The sequence below is a fragment of the Anser cygnoides genome, chromosome 4 (assembly GCF_040182565.1).
Source record: "Anser cygnoides isolate HZ-2024a breed goose chromosome 4, Taihu_goose_T2T_genome, whole genome shotgun sequence".
NCBI lineage: Eukaryota > Metazoa > Chordata > Aves > Anseriformes > Anatidae > Anser > Anser cygnoides.
In genome coordinates, this window is record NC_089876.1 from 4345856 (window position 1) to 4371482 (window position 25627).

At 36.0% G+C, this 25627-nt stretch overlaps 1 protein-coding gene across 4 annotated transcripts in view; it reads left to right on the forward strand.

The window, feature by feature from the left end:
- The window catches only part of CTNNA2 (catenin alpha 2), a 478216-nt gene extending 452860 nt beyond the window's left edge, over positions 1–25356 (forward strand). For 2 of the 4 annotated variants that reach the window (XM_066995540.1, XM_013182313.3), the window contains exons 18-19: positions 7752–7895; positions 24199–25356. In XM_066995540.1, the coding sequence (XP_066851641.1) occupies positions 7752–7895; positions 24199–24486 (432 nt within the window). In that variant the 3' untranslated portion in view covers positions 24487–25356. Of the gene's footprint in view, positions 1–7751; positions 7896–9395; positions 9414–24198 lie in introns of those variants that run through there. The other 2 variants (XM_066995543.1, XM_066995541.1) reach the window with 2 other exon arrangements.
- Positions 25357–25627: the final 271 nt, after the last annotated feature.

Genomic DNA, 25627 nt, shown 5'->3' on the forward strand with positions numbered 1-25627 from the left:
TTTCTCCTCTCCTCTCCTCTCCTCTCCTCTCCTCTCCTCTCCTCTCCTCTCCTCTCCTCTCCTCTCCTCTCCTCTCCTCTCCTCTCCTCTCCTCTCCTCTCCTCTCCTCTCCTCTCCTCTCCTCTCCTCTCCTCTCCTCTCCTCTCCTCTCCTCTCCTCTCCTCTCCTCTCCTCTCCTCTCCTCTCCTCTCCTCTCCTCTCCTCTCCTCTCCTCTCCTCTCCTCTCCTCTCCTCTCCTCTCCTCTCCTCTCCTCTCCTCTCCTCTCCTCTCCTCTCCTCTCCTCTCCTCTCCTCTCCTCTCCTCTCCTCTCCTCTCCTCTCCTCTCCTCTCCTCTCCTCTCCTCTCCTCTCCTCTCCTCTCCTCTCCTCTCCTCTCTCGCTTTTCACTTTTATGCATTGCTTCATCCACAAGATTGTAGTAAGAAGTTAGAATGACAAAAAAGTGAATTAGCAAACATGAATGGTGTTACCTGCAGCAGTGGTTTCCTATAAACTCACAAAAATTTTTAATTTTACTCTCAGTATTCTAGTTGGAGATTATTTAACATGGAAGCACATCAGAAACTACTTGTGTGTATATATACATACAATCACATAAAAATAAGTGTACACTCTTGCTGTGAAAAGAAAATGTTACATGATATGCAATTGATGGGAAGAGATTTGTTCAGGAGGCGTTGGTGGAAAGGAGTTCTGTATTGAGTTCTGGAATGGGAACATTGGGAAAAGGAAATAACTTAGAGATAATACGGAAATAAGCCAGGAAACCTGAACTAGGTGATACAAAAGGATCAAGGCAAGAAAACAACGAGTAAATAGGAATATGAAATCAAGGAGTTGCAGTGGAGGGAAAGGACTGATGTAAAGTCAGGACAAGAAAGCTGACTGGGCTCTACAGTAATCTCTACTCTCCTATTACTCCCAGTAGAACAAGCAAGGACAGAAAATAAAATTCTAGCATCCGTATTCCGTCTCTGAGGGTACCACTGTAAAAGGATAGCTTCCAGGACAGGAATGCTCAGGCTAGATGGGGAAAATGAAGGACCTTGATTTACGTTGTGTTTTTGGCTGTAGCTCATGTCATCTTCTTTGGAAGAAATGAAAGTGAAAAATACAGGGAGATGTGTCAGCTGTACCTTTTGGGATAAATTACATATATTTAAGTAACCTCTGCATTTGTGTTTGAATGTTCGCAGATTTACTAATGTATGAGAAGGTAAAATAAAACCATAGGAAGTGTACTGTGTTCCAAAATACTTTGCTGTATGAAACACATTTCAGCAATATGAAGGCTTTGTTTAACCGTTATTTGGAACATTTTTTTTTAGTTTTTCTATTTGTGACTGATACAGGAGTCTCCAACTCATGCTGGCAACAGGCTGTATCCCTCTATGCACTGTCCAAGAAAGGGACTACACAATGATTTGGTAACATAAAAAAATTTATCATCCTGACACTGAGTCAATTTACTACCCCTAAAGGACAAAGACATCAGTGAGTTATGCTGGTTAATCAAAATGAGTGCTGATAAAATACCTCATGGTCATATATTCACTATATATGATGTATTTTATGGAAACACTGTCTTAGGGCTTTCTGAAAGTTGAAACAGTGAAAAAGTTTTAATTACTCTCTGCAGCTCAAAGGTGAATAGGAAAAAGAAAATCATAAATAGATTTATATAGTGGCTTTAAATCCAGCTAACAATACCTCTTCCAAATAGGTAACAACAGCAAAGGTTTAGTTCCTTAGATGAAGCTTACCTATTGCTTCTTAGTAAAAGTAGCATTGAAGGGATGCACGACACAGACTCCCGATGGCTCTTGAACAGGAGACCTTTATTGCCCTTTTTCACTACTACATATACTTTCCCCCACGCACTGTCCACGCGCCCGAATCTGACTTACAATTGGTTAGAGACCCTCAGACACGCGCCTTGAGCCAGCCAGCAATTGGCCACTGCCCAAAGCTCATCTTTAACACTGTAGCCAATTTACTTTATCTCGACCTTGCTCAAGTTTTTGGTTCTACTGCTGTTTTCCTCATTATCTCTAACTCAGGGACGTGTGAAACAGCACAAAGCTCCCTGTGCATTCCTTTCCCACATAGCATGGCCCAGAGAATTTGTGCAAATGCTGTCTTTGGAGGTTTTCAATCCCCAGGTAGACTATGCAGCAGCTGAGATGATCTCATGCTGGCAATCAACTCATTTCAAGTGGGAAGTTGTGCAAGAGATCTCCAGAGGTCTCCATCAAGTGAAACTTGTATGGTGTTGGGATTCAGCTAAGAGGGAGATCCCATAGGATCTTATTTATGTCTTTGAGCTTACATGGTTTTGCCTTTATAACTGCTGCTGGATTGTAGAGTTGGATAAACCCTGAATTTTCGGCATCTGGTGGATCATAGGTATGATCCACATACATAATAGCAGAAAAGACTTTTGAAAGACAGATTTTCTTATTTCATATGAATATTGTCATTATTTCTTCAAAGCAGCTGAGTAAAGGTGGCTTGGTGGTGGGCAGAGTGTATGGAAAGGAAAGGTATAATGTAAGAAAAAGTAGATGAATGCAGGTTAACACATCTGAAAAAATGAACAAGAAAATATATTTATGTAACAATCTCAGTTCTTTTGAAGATACATTTTTTTAAAACAAGAATTTGCAGCAACATATGCACTAAGAGAAAATATCTGATTGTATATAAATGCACATATATACACACATACACATAAATATGAAGCACTATATCCTGCATAAACAGAAAGATGTTATCTACAAGTTCATTTGTGAAGCAAAATCACACTCCACTTATTTTTATTAGAATATATTCAAGGAAACAAGAAATATACACACCCTTTATATGTCTACATTTAGTAGGTTAAAATTTTGACAGGTCAGACTTTTATCCTTATTAAGAAGCATTTTAGCTACAGGTAACATGTTCTTGTGCTTTATCAGGTAACAAATATTCATGAATTTCTGAAGATTACATTTACTGAAATTCCTCATTAGAAGAGTTCTCTGTAAAGAAAAGCATTTCTAATACCAAATAATGTTAAGCCATTTAATTCCATGAGAACAAAGCAAAGTATTAAAAATTCAAGATTAAGGCTTGAAACAAATTTGATTATAGAAAGAGATTTTAGATTTCACAGAAATACTAATGTATATACTTCATTACATACTGTATTTATTTTAAAAATACTAACCACTCTAAAATCCAAAGCTCATCTGCTACTGCAACATCTATGGCTTCAGTCCAACTAGTTTCTCTATTCCAGGTCATGTTAAATGATAAGGGAAGTAACTGGGAATATGAGGAAATTGGCTTTCTGATACAAACTGCACCAGCCCTGAAATAATTAACAAGGCCTAGAGACCACTGTAACATTCCCTAAGGTATGGTCCTGAAGGACTATGCCTATAAAAATTGCTATAAGGAAAGAGAAGACTTCTTTGGTATCTCACATTCCTTTCCTATTCTGTCTTACTTCCTTTAAAGGAGGTGGTTTCCAACAAGTTTCACCATTTTGTATTAAATAAGAATCATTTCTCCCTTGGCATTTGCAGTTGACTTCCTTAGTTCACAGCACAGATTTGCTAATAAGTATACCCTGTGGCTTTAAATAAAAATCAGTTTTTTTTTATATCTAAATATATTTATTATTTTTTTTTCTCACATGGGAATTTGGAGAAATGAATTTAGATATCGACAAATTTAACACAAAATAGGAAATTTTGGACCCTGTTTCTTTTGCAGAAGTACATTTTTTAGCTCTCACAATTATTTCACTTCCTCGTTTGAATAGTGGTGGGACTTAATCTCACTTCTAAAGTACTATCAGATGATGCTTTTGCAGATATTAAAAGAACAACAACTTCAGTTCAGACCCATCAGTTTCTTTCACTTTAATTATAGTTCTTGACAACCTGAGTTGCAAATGAGTAACACACACATAGAAACACTCTCAGACAAGAAGACGTACCCTCAAGGGAAAACATCAACAGGTTTTCCCAGCCTGAGTGGAATTACTTTCAAATACTGAACAAAACAGCTTACAACAAAGGACTTAATAAAACTCATGATAGGAACATATTTCCATTAAATGCAGGAGGCCATAGTAACCTTTAAGAAGGGATCAGACTGAGATAGGAAGGCTAACAGTTGCCTTGTATCTTTTACCTCTGAAATGCTTCCTCCAGACTTTGAACATACTATTTTTGCTGTTATTATTACCATTATTATTTATGAACCTTATAGAAGAAAAGGAAAAAATGTCTGTTCTCACATCACATCATTAATCTTAATTAACTGATAAGCAGCTTCATCAACAAAGAAGTTTTATTTTTTATAATGTGTTCAAAACATTGATATGGAGTCAAAGTGAAAAACTAACTAGTATTTTTTTCTAGTTTTTTTTTTTTCTGACTTTACCCAATACATCATCAAAAAAACCTTATGAACTAGGCTACTAGATAACTAGTAGTATCATCAGAAAATGAGGCAAAGCATACAGGCTTTTTGTCCTAAATCCCATCAAAGACCAAATTAGAATTCTATAAAACTGAGTTAGAGCGTCAGTTTCTGATCCAAAATTCTGCAGAAACATTATCATCCTTTTTCATATCTGCATTGCCCGTGTCAAAACACCAGTTAAGTTACAGTTTTATTGAGTCAGATGGGATGTTATACATTTCACCATTCCTTGGCGATGACAGGTAACGAGCAAGTAAGGTTTAGCTATTGACCCATCAAAATGATCCACTACAACAAGAGGATGTCTTCGGGTCAGATGCGTGTCTGTGTTAGGGTCTCAAACTTTTATGGTATGTGTCAGCTGGCATTTTGGTATGCCCTTTTAAAGTTGTTTCTTAAGATACATCCATTTTTACCTTCTGTAGGTAAAATGTCTTTACCTTAGGTCTTTACCCATAGAACATGGAATGCATTTGAGCATTTGGTAATCTTCTCAGTTTTTCACAAACTTGCTGTATTCAAACTTCATACATGGCAGCCACTGGTGCCTTGACAGTTCCTGTCCGTTCCTAATCATCTGTTCATCTTTTTAAGCAAGAAATAAAGTGCTTTGGCTTTTTGTCCAACAAATCTTTGATGTCAAACTGAGCGTGGACCCATTTTTTTCTCCTTGATTGCTAGTGCCTGGGTGCAAGTGATTTTACATAGCTTTCTTATGCAGTTGGGCTTCTCTTAACAAAAAAATATCAAAGTCTTCATTTACTGTCTCTTTGCGTTCATTTAATTAATCTTAGTATATTCCTTGGAAGACTTGGAAGATTGCCTTCCTTCCTTGCATGTAGATATATTTTTAAAATGTTTTCAGTTAGGTATATGCTTTCTCTGCTTTTGTTCACTGTTTAGGCAAGCAATGCATCCTATTGTATGTTCACAAATCAGTCTTATCTTTTTTGCTCTTCCCTTAATTTTCTTGTTATCAACTACAGTTATACTAAGTAGGCCAAAACAAAATTTCAGATGTAAGCAGTGCTAGCCCAAAATACCATCTTGGATATTATCTGCTACCTAGTCTATTGAACTGTTTTCTCATTATCATGATCAAATCTACCACATTTCTTGTGTTGCTACTGGAAATTATCCTTGTCCATCCTCAGTCTTCCAGAAGTTAATTGTGTTACATTCATGTGTTTCTATTCCAATAAAAGACAACTTATTTCTCTTTGGGAGCTCTCAGAACTGCTACTACAAATGTAATATTTTTCATATTTAAGGACATAGCCTGTGAACATCTTTCTCTTAATCAAAATGACCAAGCTTGCTTAGAGGCTTCTTAAGGCCTGGTAGTCACAGGAGTTCAAAATATATTCCTACTTTATTTGGCAAAAACAACTGTGGTGCAATAGTCAGGTCATAGGATACCAAAACTGTGAGTTAACTAAATTCTACATAGTACATATTACCATAAGAAGCTTTAAAAGTTCAAATCTTCTTTTCTCTTTGGCAGACTAGTAGAAATACATGTTGGAAATTGGAAAGTAGACCATATAGTAGAAAGCCTTTTGTCATGCTGTTTAGAATGGCATATCATAATCTATTCCTATATAAAAAGGGCATCAGAGGTGTCCCCTCTATCTTCATAGACAAATGGCTTGAAATCAAGACCATGTAACAAGAAATCAGTTAAACATATGTTTAATTCAATTCTGAACTGATTTTCACAGCACTATCATCACTTTGCATTACTCAGCTACAGCTTAGTTTTGCATTGTGTTTCTGAGGTTATAAATCATCTCTAACAATCACAATAACTCTTCATTTAGTCAACTGGACTAGCCAATTGAGTTTTTAAATTCACAAATACACTGCTTTAAAGAAGCATCTGCAGATACTGCAGGACTAGATTGTGATAAAAGCTTTGAAGGTCAAGAAAAAAGAAAACACCTGACCTCTGTTAGGGGAAGTGACTAGTACCAAACATTAGTCACACACTTTCTTTTTTTGATAGCAGAAACGGAGAGCACACAAATAAAGCAAGGAGTACACATTAATCATTACTAAGACTGAAAAAATAATCATGATTAGATTACAGTTTACGTGATCCTTGTAGCAACAAAAAGCCTACGGGAAAAGGTCAATGTTAACCCTGTGTGCTTTTAATACATACTCTTTGAGAGAGATTTAAGGAGCATTCATTTTTCATCTTCCAAAAGATAGAATCTTACGCTAGCACTCTTTACTGGTACATGAATAGTTGCACATTTTCCAAGCAGTTTTATTTAATGGAGTTAAACCTAGCAGCATAACTTCTTTTTTTTTCTTCTATTTTTTTTTTCCAGTACACATCTAGGTTATTAAGAACATCCCAATGGATAATACAAGCAATTATGTTTACTCTCAAACCTGCTTTTCCAGAATTTGGATGATAAAAATTCCATTTACAATAAATTATAATGAATATCCCAGTTTAAGCCCTTCAGTTTCAAACAAAAAACTTCTTGGAAAGTTGTTTGAGAACATATGCTTCAGCTTGTAAGGATTTCATTGTCTAAAAATGTACAGTCTTTTAAAGCATCACCTCTTTGCAATGTTATTGGTATTTTCTGGAACTTTAAAGTGTGCTCTGTAAATAAATCTATGCCCAGAATTTTTATACTTCCCTCACTTGTTCTTTCAGCACAGTTTGTCAGCCCTCAATTTCAGTGTGAAAAAAGCAGTTCTTTCCTGACCTCCTTCAAATACTGCTGAAGGTGGCCTCCCCTCTGGCTGACCCTATTCAAGGGTGAGTCCAGAGGGCTGGATTGTGTAAAGCTTATGGAGCAAATTCAGCACCGGCGGACAAGTGTAATTCCAGTTGTAGTCATTGGAATTTCTCCTGCTTGCTTCAGTGCTTTTGTTTTTAGGTGCTGTTCCAAAGAGTAAAATAATACTACTCTGAAGTCTATCAACCAAATACATGCCCAATCTGACATCAATCAGCTTTTAATGGGGATAAAGCTTTCTAGCCTGTCTGGTTTTCACCAAAAGGTGCCAAAACTCATCCCCTTTCCCGGTCAGCAAACTCTTTATGGCTTACATGCCTAACCTGTGCTATGGGAGCAAGTGAGAGGAACCACCAGACAGCGGGGTTACTCATCGTGGAAGAGTCCCTGTTTCCTTGACCAAGCATAGCTCCTTCAGCACACGCTTTCCTCTCTCTTCACCTCTACGCTACGGCGCAGTATTTCTCTTGCTCTCTCTCTCACTATCTCTTTTCTGTATCTCTCGGAAATCAGACTGGAGTTCAGAGCACTTTCACTACCTTTTATGAGGTAGAGTGCGATGTCATAGATGGGGGCAGGGCTAGTCAACTTTCTACCCACCCACCCACCTGTGCTGAGGGAGCTACGCTTGAGACCGGAAGCGGTGACTCCTCAACGGTGAGTAACCTCCTCTCATCTCTAATTCTCTCTAAAGGTCTGTGGGTGGAGGGAAAAGATGTGAGAATGGTTTTGTTGGTTGTTTTTTATTATTAGTTTTTATATTTCTGTTAACCAGTGTGCTCACAGAATGAATTGCATGCATTGTTTTAGTCAACTTTGAAGAATGGTTTCCTTCCCGTTCTGAATTCCCAGAGATAATGGCATCTGTAAAACAAGGATCACATTTCTCTGTGGAGGTGATCTATATATTTACTGGTGGTTAAAACAAACCTTCTATGTTGTTTATCTTGCATTTTGAAAAGGCATTCTCTGATCCCCTTAAACTCAGTTACTACATTTCTATTAATTTAATTGCAATAGTGCTCGGTCATAATTTTTCTAAAGTACTTAGTGATTAAAGATAGATGCTGGTGTTTATATATTTATCATCATTAACTGTGGATAATGCTAGTTTCTACAGGACAGGATTTTTATTTTCCATGTTTTCTGTTACTGCTTGTATTTGCTTAATCCAGAATGTTTATGAAGCTATATATTGACAATAGGCCAATTATAAGGCATGTCTTGTATATTAAATACAATTCAGAGGTAATTTGTAAGCAGGAAATGAAAGCCCAAGAGATGTAATTGAGACTTAACCTTGGAAATTATAAATCAAAGCTTTTGATTTTTTTGTGTTACGAAATTGATATGGACAGGGTAATTGCTATCTGGATTTCTTGATGTTTTTCTTGTGTCACTATCTATACACTACTATTTTGCTTTTAAAGTCCTGTCTTGTTACCTGTTTCTCTTTGCCCAAAGTATTTCTGCTTCGCTGTTTTAATATCCCTCAGCATTTAAAAAAGACAAGATGGACTACGAAGATCTTCCTTTCTTGTTCTGCCTCTTGGGTATCTATTAAAGTTGTCGAGATGTCAGAGCTCAAATACTAAAGGGCAGAAGAAGGGTCATATGAAGATTTTGGCCCCTAGGGATACCACAAATCTCGCTGTTCTTGTTCATTTAATGCTCTTTACTAGCTCCATGTGGGGCCTTGTCATATCACAGTGAAAGGCACTAAAAGACAGTAATGCATACTCTATAAATCAAAGGGAGTGCAATCACAGGCTTTTCAGCAGAGGTAGTCTTATAGCGTGATTGATGAAATACTTTATTTTCAGGTGACTAGGTGGCTTTGAGGAATTGGGTATAGGATGCAGAGCCTTCCATCTTCTAGTCACTGGCATGTATTGGGAATTTGTCAGTAGTGATGGGTAGATATTCCCTCCAATGACTCAGCAATGCTCTTTATGAAAGCACAGGAGATCTGAATGAAATTCTGGGAAAGTTTTGTTTACAAAACTAACAGAACTTTCACTAATGATTGCTTCGCTTCCTGTTAGAGAGAAAAATAACGACCAAGAGGATAAAAATTGGCTCCCCAACAGGTGGTAGCTTTTCTGGCTTTGAATAACATGTTCAAGGAGTGTTATTGTTACTGCTTATTCCTTTTAGTGAACCAAGCATTGAAGTCTCCAAATCTTCCTTTGCAAAGTCAAGAACTTGTCTAGCAAATGTAGCTTCCCTGGCAAACTTTGATCTTTTAAGTAGAAAAGGAAAAGCAGGTTAGTCAATTTAATGTTTCATTGGGAAATCTTTATAGGAAGTGTTGTTGTTAAAGAGGTTTTGAAGTTTATTTTCTCATAGGCAAATGCTTTGAGGTAAAATTTAATTTAGATCCTAAGCACGTCCTTTGCTGATGAGTTGACAAAATTGTTTTTTCATGTAATTATTCTTGCATAATGCAAGAGACTTTAATTTTTGCACAGAATTGACAAAGCATAAGGACCAACTGAACAGTGCCCCTAATCTCACTGATATGAAAGCATATTGGTAGCAGAGAGAGATAAATTCTTTTTAAAAGTGATATAAGGATTGGGAACAGGAAATCAGAATTGGTATCATTCAGTAATTAAGGTGAATTAGAGATACTGATCATCACTGGGGGGATATAATGAAACAGAGATGTCAGTGGATTACTTTAAATCCAGAGAAAATTGTTCTCTAAATTTATCTTGTAAGATGAGCAAATCATCAGTTAGTTGACTTATGTATGGGGGGAGTTTGTAGACGGAATGATACGCAAAATGACATAAAGTGTTGTGATAATTAACCTGGAATCTGCCTGTGCAAAATCTAATACCAATTTTTTGTCATGCAACCCCAGGATATGGGTTTGCCTGAGTAACCAGACACTGTGAGAATAAATAGCCTAATTTTACATTTACTGAGCTAATTCCCCTCTCAAATTATTTTACTGGCAGATATCATATTAAAAAAATAAAATAATTAAAATGTCTAGAATACACAGGTTCCTGCATTTTCAGCGTTGTCTTAAAGATGTATTTTGTCACCTGCAATGTTTCTTTTAACTTTGTATTATTTACAAATATATACATACATTAAAATAAAATATAATCAAGCCTAATTTTCAGGTGATTTAACTTAGTGTATAATATGAAAACTTTTGTAAACAAATATCTGAGCAACTTGTTCCAATATATTCTAATTTAAATTTGTTAGATCTTAAGTGTTATGTAAACTTAAATCTATTTTACAGCACTATTTATTTATAAAAATAAAGATGTCTTTAAAATTGCCTCAGTTTAGGTAGCTAACAATATGATCTGTTAGTGGCTTAAATAAAAAACAGTAATTAGTAAATTTATACATTTATATTTTAGCAGGTCAGTATTGAAATTACAGGCTTGTTCCTCAGTCATATTGGCAAAGGTGTGAACAATATCTTAATAATGTAGATCATATATAGGATCAAACATTTTCTCAGTATGATTAAGATAGCTAAGTGTAATTCCCAAATTTTCTGTATTTTACAGGCTGATTTCTCTCACAAGCTGAATTAAAACTTTGTGGGTTGGTTCTTACCTTCTTCTATATGAGAAGTGAGGGAGAGCTGTGAAATGCACCATCTGTTCACAAATGGTGTCAGCTGGCAGATAGATGCTCATCACCCTGCCCTCTCTTACTGCAGTTTTAGGCTGGTTTGACTCAAAATGAATTACTTTTGGTTTAATCTTGTTTAAGCAAAAGAAGTCACAATGATAGTGCATGAGCATTCTAGAGGACTCTTCATGTTGATTTAAACTCCAGTCCTCTTAAACTTCGACCTCAGCTCATTTTAATTGTCAACAAAAATGCTCAACAGCACTTTGAGTATAGGGTTTCAGATGAAACTAGGACTGCCTTAACACCCAAGACTTTTTGTTCCTGGGACAGTCCCATCTCAAAGACATTAAACATGATTCTGTTCAATCATAATCCTTTGAATTTTTATCCATCCCATCTGAGTGTCTCAAAGCAAACACAATAGTGTATCCTTGATCTATAGAATCACAATGAGTTTGAAACACTATATTATCCTCCAAGACTCGGGCAATTTTCAAGACCAGCATTTCTCTGTCTTCCATTCTACATCTTCCATATGTTACAGGAGTAATAGTGTAATGAAAATTGAGTATTTTAGTATTTTAAAAAAATATTCTGCTTGAATTATGAAAAGTTTTTGACTATTCTCTCTATTGTTTTGTGGAGAGTAATTCATCTAGCCAAGTGTAAACAACTGTATCTGAGTTCCTTACTCCAGACTTCCTTTATAATTGATGGAGATCAATAGGATTTTCTAGAGAGCATATAGGCTGATCTTAGGGTAGATGCTAAACTAATTTGATTAGTAACTTCTTAAAAAATGACAGAGGCATAGGCAAGTGAACTGAACTACGCAGAGAAGCACAGAGTCAAGACGTTGATGTTTATTGTTGGGATCATTTGAGGGTATGCATTCATATGTAAGTGATGTCAACTTTCTATGAACTCAGCTGCTGCAGAAAGAAACCTATTATTTTTTTTTCTGGACAGAAATATTTAAATTGTTTGGTAAGGAATGTTTACCTAAATAAAGTAGCTTTTTTTCAGGCTCCAAGTTCATTAGTTTTTTAGAATGGGAAGTTGACTATGTGATTTCCCCCGTTTGATGCTTTTGGGCATCAAAAGGGAAAAATTAAGAAAAACAATCACAGAAGTATTCATTAAGTATGTTTAAATTCTTGGGTACTAAGCAAAAAAATAAACACAGCTTTTCAGACATGTTCAGCATCTAGGCCTGGATTAATTATGTTGTCTTTACAATTCAAGTTCCATTTAAGATCTTTTAAATATAATTAGGGAGGAGAGGTATTCTGACCCTTCTCCATAGAAAATGAACCCATGAAACATCTCAGGTGCTCTGTGGTTCCTTGTGGTCTTCTCTATCAAGCATGGCTGGAATGCTTTGATCCAACACCTGGAACTACATAGTATGAGCACAGGATAAGAATTAATTTATAGAAATGCAAACTCTTTAAACCTTGCCTAGGTCATTGTACACATTATCTCAATAATTTTTATAAGCAGCCCCATTTTTCATGCTTGCATTATTAGAGAAACTGGTCAATTACAGACATCTGAAAAAATGTTTCTGGGTATTCTAGTGCTAGCCTAATTCTTCGATCCTGACTAATATTAGAAGACTTTCAGTGATAATTTTTGATGACAAATAGGTACGGACAACTCTATAATCATGACTAATGTTCAATATTTGTTAGGCAAGAACCATGTAAGAAAAGAGGCAGTGTGCAAATGCATTTTCATTTCACCATTCTTCTGAATCATTGCTGAAATTATAACTTCATCTTCTCTGCATAAGATCTGTATTAGAGGGAAGATTTTCAAGACAGGGCTGAACTTGTTTGTTTTTGTGTAGCAATGATTGTCCTCGGGTGAAAAGCACATAAACTGTTTGGGGTATGTGAATCACTGATGTTGTAAGTACTTCTGCATTTCTTGTTCAGGCACAATGCTATCTAAAGCACTGAATCTCAAAAGAAAACTTAGACCGAGTAAATTAGGATTCCTAAAATAACATGAATATTTTCTGAAGAAATTGGTATTGTTCTTAAGCAACTTGAGTGACCTATTAAATATTTCTCAGTAATTATTGGTGATAATTTTTTATGCTTCTTTTTACAGTTACTCTGTTTTTTTCCTTTGGATGAAGCACTTGCTCTTATAAAAGTGAAACTGAGGTCACCAGAATCATCTAAATTTCTGTAGCAGATAGGCAAAGGCCATATATTGTTATCTACAGCTACCTAGCAGGAGGATGTAGAAGAGCCAGATTTCTCAAAGGTGGATGGTGACAGGACAAGACACAACAGACAGAAGTCTGAACATGGGAGATTCTAGTTAGATATAAGGAAAAACAGTTAACTCTGAGGGCAGTTAAACTCAAGCACAGGGTGTAGATTTCAGTCTAGAGAGGCAGGAGTCTATCCATCTTTGGAGGTACTCAGAATTTGAGCAAAGTACTGAAAAATCTCATCTAATTCAATTTGCTTTGTACAGGGTATTGGGCTAGATAACCCCAAAAAGTTCTTTTCATCATGAAGTGTTCTATGATTATATGAATATTTGCATAGTTGTATGTGAGTAATAAAAATGAGCCTTTACAACTCAGAGCAAAATTCTACTCATTTTGATTTATTATTTGCTGTCATCTTTGCTTGTTCTTTCCTTGTGCACTGCAGCATCATTTACGATTTGTCTCTGTTTTATTCTGGTTTCATTTGTTTGCAGTCTCCAACAATTCTTTCCTGTTCCTTGATGATTATTATTATTTTGTTTTTCAATAATATTTAGTGTTAGCTAAAGCTAAGCACACAATGAACAAATATATTCACAAGTGATGTATGCACTGTTTTACCAGGGGAAAAAAAATTGTAATGAACACTTATTTGTTCATGTTGTTTAACCATTGATTAAATTGCTCAGACAAATAGAACAGTTAATTCAAATACATTATTCACAATTAAAATGTCAGAATTTCCTCTACAAATAATTTGCCATATATAATTAAGTCCATTCTTTCAGTGCTATGGCTTTTCCTAAAAGCTGAAATGTGTCTCTTTCTTGAAAAATACTTCAAATTTGTTTCTTATTTTGTTGCATACTGTTGTTAAAGTTGTAAAAAGTGCTCAGGGAATCAAAGAAAGGAATGTTTCCATTCAATGAGTTGAGCCACATTTCCTCAACTCCAAGGAAGTAAAAGCCTTTTAGCACCTCAGAGATGATCAATATCTTGAATGAGCAAGCCTTTTATATGTTTCTGTGAGATGTAAAATATGCATGAAGAGCAGCAGGTACAGATTAGGAAGCAATGAACAACGTCCTGGTAGTATCTTCCCACAGAAAGATTTTGTTTTATTCATTTTGACTCTGTTTGATGCATGCTTTCTAAGCCCTTTCCCAAAAAACAGCTTGCTACGCCTGTAGAGCAGCTATCTTCAAAGTCCCTCTGTGCTGAGACAGGCAAACATAACTTTAAAGATGCTAACTTAGCTGAAGGAGGAAGATTGTCTCAAAATGTGACATCCTCACAGTAGAAGACGCACAGATAACACATACAGCTACCGTTCTGACATTCTTACAAATTAAAAAATAAGTTGGAAAAATATCACATTTTTCAGCTTTGCAATCTGAAATCCTATATTATCCTGCTTCCTTTTAGTTTTCATTGTGACAAAATCAGAAGAAAGAGTAGTAGATAACACATTCCCATGTAAAGAATATAGTTCTTCTATGCTTTATTATTTTTTTATTACTTTTTTGTTAAATTCTCCTGCATTTTATCATTGAGAGTACAATTTCCAGCTCACTGGGCATGTTTTGGACTTCCTTGAGGTAAGACTATAAGAAAGACATACTTTTGTTGTTATTATGCCTGTTCTCTAGATAAACAACAAAACGTTTGCTCCCAAAATTCAGTTTGAAGGATCATTAGATTATGTGGGGCTTTTAAGAATAATAACTATCTTTAAATTGCATACAGGTCAGAAGTCAGTAGCACAGACTAGTTAGATATCCCATATTTCCCATTTTGGATTTAACTGCAATTGTATGTGAAAGAAGAAATTTGTATAGATGCGTTTGATGGAGTCATGACTGCACATTTCAATCTGTGACATCACGTTCAGATTATATTTTGTGTAGGCTTCTGGTATGTGAATCCCAGTGTAAAATGGTGTCCTGCTAGTGTAAAAATCCCAGTGTAAAATAGTCCTGTTAGTACACTGACCACTTACCCAAAGTTTTGCACTTTTTTATTGTGTCTGATAATGAGTTCCAGCAGACTTCTTATTCTAGTCTTCTTTAGTAAGCCTCCTGTCAATATCACAAAACCTTTGACAGGATAGGCTAACTGAAACCACATCTAGTATAGTTTTTACTTCAATTTTGTTGCATATTTTTTTTGTTCTCCTTGAAGATTAAGTAGGATCCTGTCTTCAAATCATTCACGCCAACATCTGTTTCCTGTTAACCATCCCGGAATTCACACCCAACCATTACATGGGACAGAATGATTTTAAAGATGTAAATGTGGTTACACTAATTTTGCTAGAATTAGTAACACATCTTTGAAGACCATTAAAGAATCATATTTTTTGGTCACGATTATTCTTAGGGCATTTCTGTTATAGGCATCATAACAATAAATAGTTCTACACAGAATGAAACAGAAGATTTAGGAGAAGGAAATGTTAAGCCCTCATGACAGAAGACTCCTTACCATTTTTGTCAATTATAGGTTGATGGTAGAAAGCATTTCTTCTTCTGTCTTCAACCGTAGCAAAGAAAAAAGTGTAGCATACATAATCATAGTGCTGGAAAAGTCCTTGGGTGAAATCCTGTTGTCATCTACAAAACTCCTTTGATTTCATGAACAGGATTTCTTACTTGGTCTGTGGAGTTGTTCCAGATGTTTGGGCATTCAGACTGTCTAATATCCTAATGCAGTAACAGAATCTGAAAGTTCTGAGGCAGTGTTATGGCATGAAAATGGCTGATAAAGCAAGCTAATTTAAAAAATTCAACCCCAGATATGATTGCTTGTCCTTACAGCGTTTCTGGTATATGATATGAACTGTACAATTTTAGCATCTTTTCCCTGCTGCGCAGTGACAGATAATGAGCAGAAGAAAAAATTGATGGGTCTGAGAAATTTTTCTGTTTTGACAAACATACACACTAATGTGTTAGAATTGTTCTTGGTAGCCCACCATAGTCAGGAAAAAAACAAAACAAAAAAAAAAAAAACACTGTGGCAGCATTTACAATTGGGTTACTACAGTCTTCCTTATTTGCACTAGGTTACTGGATACACCCAGTAAGCAGTTAAAGTGCATACATAACTTCTTATAGCTGGCTGGACAGCAGAGTTGGAGATGGCTAATATCTCTAGTGCTATACTACTTTCTTGGGCCAAAGACAACCAGATTCAGCACACTTTTTTGCTTGCAACTCCCAGACCTGAGGATACTTACAGGATTACCAGACTGTAACTTGTGAGACTTCCATTGGTAAGGGGAGAAAAGAGAGCAGAGCAGAGCAAAGTAAGCATACAATGCATGCTTGTAAATAATCGTGATTTTGATGCCCATGTTTCAGTCTCTCAACTGGGAAGGCAATTTTATTTTTCCTCCAAAAAAGATTTTTTTCTGTGCTCTCTGGTAGTCACTATGAAATTTAAGCCCTGTCTCTGCTAGCTGAGTGTTTTGAGTTGGTACATGCTGCACTACTTTGGGTGCTTACTGTGAAACAAAGTGTGCAGGTCTCCTATTGTTTCAGCAAAGTAGCCTTTATGTCTAGGATAATAAAAAAGAAAATTTTTTTAAGACTGCTAGATGTATTTGAGGACATGAAGGTTGTATTTCTTAGCTTTACAGAGTTACTATTCTTATTTTATCATAAACTTTGAATACTGTCAGTTAATTTTACAAAACTCTTCACTTAGGGAATGAAGTATGACCCACAATTGTAGTGATATCGAGTGCTGAATTATCTTTAATGATTATAGGCATATCTACATATTATTCTTTTTTTTTTTTAATTTCATATTAAGCCTTCTCATCAAAGCAAATTAATTTGCTTAATATCATTTTGTCTTATACCCTTTTCCTTTTAAAATAGGCTAGAATAATTAAATCAACAGTGTAAATGCATCTCTGCAAATTGTCTAAATTATATTTGCATGTGTTCTATCCTTTATTCTGAATTTATTCTTTATTATTGGGAGTATTTTTTTATATGTATAGGCTTTTTAAACTTGTATAATGGAGTTGACCTTGTAAAGTAAATATGTGTTTTCAAAGGGCAATGGTTCATAAAAGACAGAAAATATCTATAGTTCTAAACATACGTTTGTGCTTTCTGTTGTGTTAACAGTCAGCCTCTGTTAAATACAACAAAATGGACTTGGGAGTCCTTACGGTTTACTTACCTGTAATTGAAAAAATGTAGATGAGGACAGCTATTCAGTGGATGGGACAGTTATAAAACACAGTTACCCCATGAATGAATTAAATAATCAGCATGTCTGAAGGAGTAAGTTAATCGCAATCAAATGTGAAAATTAATAGCTAGGAAAAGATGAGCATAACACCATTTTCTTTGTGTACCCACTTATCCCTTTTTAGCCCCATTGTGACCACTTTGCATCCCAAATTATGACTTTTCGCTTGTTGTAGAATTTCAAATGCATATGATAGTTTTCTCACAACAGACTCACATCTAGTAAAATCTTTATGCACATCTTCAAGTGACTGACTGAAATATGGCTTCAGGCATTGGGTAGCAGTGCTGATAAATAGCAGATGTCTCCCACCATAGGGATGAGTGCATCTGAATAGCGAATAGGCCACTCTTGCATTGGCTATCACTAATAGTATCATGTTTTATGCATGCACTGTGCTACAGAAGTGTAAGATGAGTACTATGAATAAGAGCTTTTTCTTTTATTTTTATATATATCTTACATACATATGTAGGACTAGATTTATTATTAAGCACAGCTGAGAGGAAAATGTTCTATTGTGTAAGAGTGTCATCTGGAAAAATGTTTTTTCTGATTCACCCTCCAGATTCATAATTGTTTCATGTAACCTTATTTGCTCTAGAGGCCATTAACTGACTTTTGGATTGTAGTAACAGAACCTATACCTGTCCACAAAACTTGCTCCAAAAAGGAGGAGAAGCAGGGAATGCACCTAGAATTCTCAGATAGCCTTAATGGCTTGACAATGCCGAAAAGATCTGCTAAAGGCATAAAATCAAGTCTTAGCCAAAAGTATTCAAAGGGTTGTGTGATTCTCCAATGTAGAATCATAGAACGATCTAGGTTGGAAAGACCTTTAAGATCGTTAAGTCCAACCATCAACCTGACCTACTGAGTCCTGTCACTAAACCATGTCCCCTAGTGTCACATCTACAACATCTCTTAAATCCCTCCAGTGATGGGGAACCCACCAATTCCTTAAGCAGCCTGTTCCAATGCTTAATTACCCTCTCACTGAAGAAATTCTTCCTCAAGTCCATTCTAAACCTCCTCTGGCACAACATATTGAATAGACAATTCCTCCTCCCAATCTGTACCAAGTAAAACAGACTAAATTCTATCAATCAGTAATTTTTGACACTAATTTTTTGCATTCATACATTTAAAGGTCAATGTGGGCCATTGTTATCATTTAAGCTACCAGCCTGCATAAATGATGGGTAGGCTCCCTGAAATAATATGCTTTGAAAATCTCTGATAGTTATGCTAGAGTATACATATTAAGCAAAAACATCCAATATTGATTTCACAATTTCCAGATATAGAATCACTATCCTTCACAAGTTCTTGTAATTAATTACTATCACTACTAAAACTTTTCATCTAATTAATAACTAAAATTACATGCTTTACCTTCTAGCCATTATATTCTGTTATATCTTTGTCTTATCTGTTAAACCTGAAATATTATCACATTTCTGTTACCATGTACTTGCTGATTTTGATCAACTCATTTTTTAATCATTTGCTTTATTAGTGGAAAACACAGAGCTGTCTGAATCTTTCCCATAAAACGTCTGTTTTTCTTGAGGTTCTTTATGTTCTCTCCGCTTCTTCAGTGTTGTTCCTGCATTGAGAACGCCACCGCTGGGTACACATGATATATTGAATATGATTTTTTAACCTTTTTCATCAGTCTCCTCCTTTTTATGTACTCAAGGTTCATATTATTCCTTTCCCACAATTTTGCTGTATCTGATCTAATTATCTGTACTGATTCAATGAGATGTTGACTCACTCCTGCCTATGATAAAGTTCCTTATCCTGTAAATAGGTATCATCTGCTATAAAGCTGTCCAAAGTAAAGTCTACATTTCTGACTTTTATCAGCTTATTAGATATCAGTCACTCATCCTCTTTATGATATACCAGCTTCCCAAATGTTATCTGCAAATTTAATCAGTTAACAGCATGTTAACAAAAATAACATAAAGCTGACAACAGGTTTCTTCAAGAGACCACTGCAAAAGTCACGGTGTAGCAATGATTTCACTGCCTGTACATGATTTTGGAAACTTAGTTACTTCAATTTACAATCATTCTGTAAGTGCCATGTTAATTTTGTATCAGCTGAGTTTTAGTAAAACTGTTATGTAGTACCAAGGAAAACACCTTTAAAAAAGCCAGTTGTACCAACAGCATTGTTATAAGCAACACAAAATTTAATCACATCAAAATATGATGCAGATTACTTTGAAAATAAAATGGTTTTACCCACAAAACCATTCAGTTACCATTAACTGCAATCCGTTCCCCCCTTTATTTACTGAGTGTGTTATAGGCTTTGCATTATTTTGTTCGGAAGTGCTCTCAGCTGAGCTGGCCTATAATTTCACAGGTCATTCTACTTGCCTGGCTTAAATATTCCCTGACTAGCAACTCTGTACAGTTCTCTTCCACTTCGTCAGGTATTTTGGTATTGCAGTTGCTGGTTATTTCATTTTATGTATAGGTATATGTAAAAGAGGCATTAAATCCTTATTGTCACAAGATTCTGGAAAATTCTTCAGATAGTGGAGGAAAAATGCACCACAATTTATAAGCAGATCAAAAACTCCTCAAAGCATTATGGATTTGGAGAACGCAAAAAAAATAATAAAAAAATCTTGGCAGATAATAAGCTCTGCTGCTTCTAGCCTTGCATTCATTAATTGCAAAGTTAGCTAATAGCAAAATCTTTTTTTCTTTCTTTCTTTTTTTTTTTTTTTGATTTTTTTTTCTGAATGATTTATGCCTTCCCTGAGTAGATGGCAGTTTTAGCTTGGATAACTGACCAGCTCCAGTGCAGTGATTCCCAAGTTCTTCAGTGATTCTGAATCTTCCCCATTCTTTTTTCTTGAAGTTTTATGGCCCAATAACCTAGATTTATTTCTGGTGTTTGAAAGGGATGTTTTTCCTAAATGGATTTGTAAACAGATCTAAGTAACAGAACACTCTTACTTTGTGTAGCTAGTCAAAGACTGTTAGTTGTTTGTACAGAAAGCTTTTATTATATTCATAATTTCCTAACAATTGGAAGGGAGTGAATTTTGCGTCCTGTACTGTGCAATAACTTCCTAGTGGTACTTTTATATGAAATGTTAATTCCCGCTTGCTCCCCTGCCCCACCACCTCTCGCTTTATTATTATTATTATTGTTAATATTATTATTAACAACATTAACTGTTTGGAAAAATGCATGTCTCTACACACAGATTTTGTAAGGAATTAACGTGCTGCTGCCTCGTTTTAGCTTTATGACACTGTAGCTCTGCCAATGCGAAGCAAAGCTTAAAATTGATGTAACACAGTGGTGTATTAAGATCTAAATGTTAATTGGAGTGATGTTCATTCAGTTTAATTCTTCTTTACCTGAGCCAGAATACAAGCAAGGAGCTCGAGGCAATAAGAAAATCACTGGAAGTGCTTAGGTAGCCAAATTAGATACATGGGGTGGTTACCAGCAGATTTTGGAGAACACTCATATCCTAATACTATTACGGGATTTTTATGTCTCTTTTCTGATTCCAAGACTTGAAAGCATATTACAATATGAATGGTTATTGAGGAAAAGGACTAAGTACCTGCACGTTAAAATTAGATTAATAATGGTGAAGATAGGGAGCTCTTATCTGCTATAACAGCAGATTGGAACTGGAGGTAATTAAAATAGCATCAGAATGTGTAACATAGTTTTCTAAAAGACATCAATACAATTCTCATCTGATCTTGCAGAATTACACATGCTTCTGCACACCCTTATCAATAAACACCATAGAATTATTACTGTGTTTAAAGATGTAGATTGCACCCTTTGTATGGATTTAAGTATCTAATTTATGTGCCTCCTCATTTCAGCATGCATTCTTTAATCATTCAGTTCCTTAGAATATGCCCCGTTTAAAATAGCTACCAGACCTCTTTTCACAAAGAAATGCTGGAAAATGTGAGACTATTAGAAGTCTTCAACAAACGGAATTCATGGGAATGTACAATATAGGCATGATCCAGTCAGTTTATCCACATAGATTACAAAGTAAATGCTATTTGGCGGTATCACTTTATATTCAGAATCAATCCACTGGTGTTTCAGAAAGAATTATTTAACAATGAATAATGTGTGATTGTAGATCTCAACAGTAAATTACAATATCCTAATTTAATAGAGTATGATCTGTTATTTGCCAACAAACATACAGATTGCCTTATAAATCATGCAGTAGTGCGGTTATAGAATTCACTATACTGAATTATATTTCATTACTGCCTATTGAACAGCCATGTTTTTGCTATATAATATAATTTTCCATCTTTTAACTTAGTTTCTTTTACTAACAGAAAATGCAAATTAGTCCCGAGGAAAAATATTTACTGGGGACAGGCAATTAACTATGCATTTCAGGGAATGGCACCAACTACGTGAAAATCATCAAAACGCTTTTCTGTATTGGACCTCTCTGTATGTAACTGTTTATGTATTTAATGAATTATATTGAATATAAGACCACAGCTGAGGAAGTCAAAATAATAGGTAAGTCTATAGATGAATGTACTTCCAGGTACAGGATTTCTGTAATGTCTATTTTTGTTTCACGTTGGTCACTGACACTTTTCAGAATGAGGTTTCTCCTGCAGTTATAATCTGAACTCTCTTATTCAGTTAATGATTCAAAGTATTTGAGGTGAATTATAATTTTTTATTATTATTATTGCCTTGTGGGTATTTGTCCCAGTTACCTTACTTAAAATTCATGTTAAGGAATTGTATACTCCCAAAAGATAAAGAAGGAAAGGTTTGTAGGGAGACAAGCCTTTTGTTCCAGTTAAAAATAGCTAAGAACTTATTGAGAAAGTGGGGTGGAATTAAAGAGCTGAAATTACAGAATCAGGGAACAGCTGAGGTTGGAAGGGACCTCTGGAGATCATCTAGTCCAACCTCCCTGCTCAAGCAGGGTCACCTAGAGCACATTACACAGGATGATGTCCAGACAGGTTTTGAATATCTCCAGAGAAGGCGATTCTACAACCTCTCTGGTCAGCCTGTTCAAGTGCCCTGTCACCCTCATAGTGAAGATTTTTTTTCCCCACATTCAGGCTGAGCTTCCTGTGTTTGTGCCTGTTGTTTCGCATACTATCACTGGGAACCACTGAAAAGAGTCTGGCCCTATTGTCTTAACACCCTCCCTTAAGACACTGATATACATTGGTAAGATCCTCTCTCAGCCTTCTCTTCTCCAGGCTAAACAGGCCCAGCTCTCTCAGCCTTTCTTCATAAGGGAGGTGCTCCAGGCCCCTAATCATGTTTGTAGCCCTCCTCTGGACTCGCTCCAGTAGTTCCGTGTCCCTCTTGTACTGGGCAGCTCAATACTGGGCACGATACTCCAGGTGTGGTCTCACTAGGGCTGAGTAGAGGGGGAGGATCACCTCTGTAAACTTGCTGGCAACACTCTCCCTAATGCGCCCCAGGATACCACTGGCCTTCTTGGCCACAAAGGCCCATGGCTGGCTCACCGTTAACCTGCTTCCCACCAGGACTCCCAGGTCCTTCTCCAGAGAGCTGCTTTCCAACAGGTCGGCCCCCAGCCTGTACTGGTGCTTGGGGTTATTCTTCCCTAGGTGAAGGACCTTGCACTTGCCTTTGTTTAACTTCATGAGGTTCCTCACTGCCCAACTCTCCAGCCTGGCCAGGTCCCTCTGAATGGCAGTGCAGCCAGTCCTCCCAGGTTTGTGTCATGATGAATCCATGCTGACTAAAATAACATTGCATCCAAAATAGTTCCTTCAAACTAGAAAAGAATTCTAAAAACTTAAGCAAGCTTCCATGGTAGAACTTAAAGGCTTTATCACAAACAGTATATACCAATTTTTCAACATTTTAGGAACATCTAATAGTAAACTAGATATTTACAGTACTTAAGACCATATTTTTTAATACCTATTGATTTGAGGTTGTCTAGCTGGATTTGGCAAGTGCCTAGTTTGTATTTTGGAACATTGAAATATTGCTTTGGAAGTCCCGTTATCTGCTTTAATATTTTTTTAAATATTTGGGCAGGGACATGTACTTGATTTCAGTATATGATGGAAGCCTGTTGACTGGAAGTCCAAATGGTTTGAAGTTCAACAAGTTCTTGAGGCCTCTTCCACAGGACCTAGGCACCTAAGGCAGTCTTACGCACAGGAGAAACACAAGGGTATATGTACAAAAAGCCTGCTATGCATAAAGTAAGATTACTTGTGAACATGAGTAGCTCAAATATTATAGTAACTACAAAAACCTGCAATTAACTGTTTCATCTTTTTTGTTCTTTAGGGGTTTCAAAATCTCCTTTTGTCTTTTCAGATGGTATTCCCTAACAAGCTTTACACTAGCCTCACACTGCTCCTTTAGACATCACTGGGGGTGTTATCCTGGTCTTCATAGGAATAGTTAGAAAAAACACTTGGGCACTTGGGAAATCTCTGCTGAGCTATTTTGCTGTTTCTGACATTTAGAAGTAAATTTGTAAAGGGTCAAGTGAGAAGTAACTTTTTTTTTTTTTTCTTGAGAAAAATGAGGAAACTCGATCTTCACCCATAGGAAAAGAATCATCAACAAAAAACAGCCAACGCAAACTTTTCCTCTAAATTATTAAAATAGTTTATGTGAAGTACCATAGTCTTCTTACATGGTGCGTGTTGCTGGTGCTTGTTACTACAAGCATCTTGATTAATCCTCAGTGTTCATTTCCTCTTTAATGAGATCTGAGAGCACGCAGACTTCAGTCAGGAAGTGGTCCAGTGACACACTCATGGAGTAACCCTGCTGTATTTCATGTTGTTTTCTCTTCCTAGCTGGACAGTGCCACTTCTCTCATCCAGGCAGCTAAAAATCTGATGAACGCTGTGGTCCTTACAGTGAAGGCATCGTATGTAGCTTCTACTAAGTATCAGAAGGTCTATGGTACTGCTGCAGTGAACTCACCAGTTGTATCTTGGAAGATGAAGGCCCCTGAGAAGAAGCCTCTAGTAAAGAGAGAAAAACCAGAAGAATATCAGACAAGAGTGAGAAGAGGGTCCCAGAAGAAACACATTTCCCCTGTACAGGCCTTAAGTGAATTTAAAGCTATGGATTCATTCTAAAACACTAAGCTTTACCAGGAGGGTTTTATATTCTTTTTGTATGCATACCTGCCGACTTGTATGCGTCTGGCATGGGGTGGGGGAAAACTGTCAATCTGCATGCAACCTGAGACTCTACTGAAGTAACTAACTTTCTGCAACGCCAAAATTTATGGTGTTCTCTTCTAATGTTCAGTGGACTTATTCCAAGCTTACTTTTTAATCTAAACTATAGCATTAATTTGGCCAAAGAATTTGCATCACAGGGGTATGTGTGAATTAAATAGTAAATTCAAGTCTAAACCCAGAAATTTTTATGCATGCAAGAAACATTAGGTTGGCAGGTATATTAAGTGGGAAAAAAATGGAATTGTAATGGTAGACCATAAAGCTTGTATTGCTTCTGTTCCAGTGCAAAAATGTACTAGCCAATATGCTTAAATGTGTGGCCCAATAATTAAATGATATATCTTTTAAGTCATCTTCATCATAGTATGTGAATTTTTAAAATAAATGCAAACTAATTCATCTTTAAAACGCTTCTTTTAAACCATATTTTGTTCTTTATATTCTAGTCGTGTTATGATTGCTCACATTTCAATTAATCCCATTAATATGAACAGAGGTTTACTTTTGCCAATTGAATTCCTTATGGTGGAGTATGAAGCACAATATGGTGATTGACATTGCCTTTTATATTATGATTATGATTATTATTATTATTATTATTATATTAGTAATAGAAGACCTGGTGGTGGAATGTTTAGAGACACGGAAACTGACAATGTGAGAATTTAGAGGCAAATATGTAGGTGTAGCTTGGATTACAGGTATCTGACATACCGTTGTAACCACTAACTCAATAAACTCATTTAACCTTGGAATCCTCAATATGGCTTGTCTCTTTTAATGAACAACTATCTTCTGCATCATAGTTGAGGTAGACAGATTAATTTTCCTCATGTTTCCTTTTATTTAGTTATTTAGTCAAGGTAAACCAACATTACACTCATTTTCTCAGTTTTTTGTTTTTTTTTTTTTTTTTATAATCAGGATAGCCAAATATGAGCAATGGGTAAAAACCATAGTTTAAATCTTTATGTGAGACATACATGCCAAGAAGGTTGATGACATTTTTTGTTCAAATACACCGCCTCAGAAA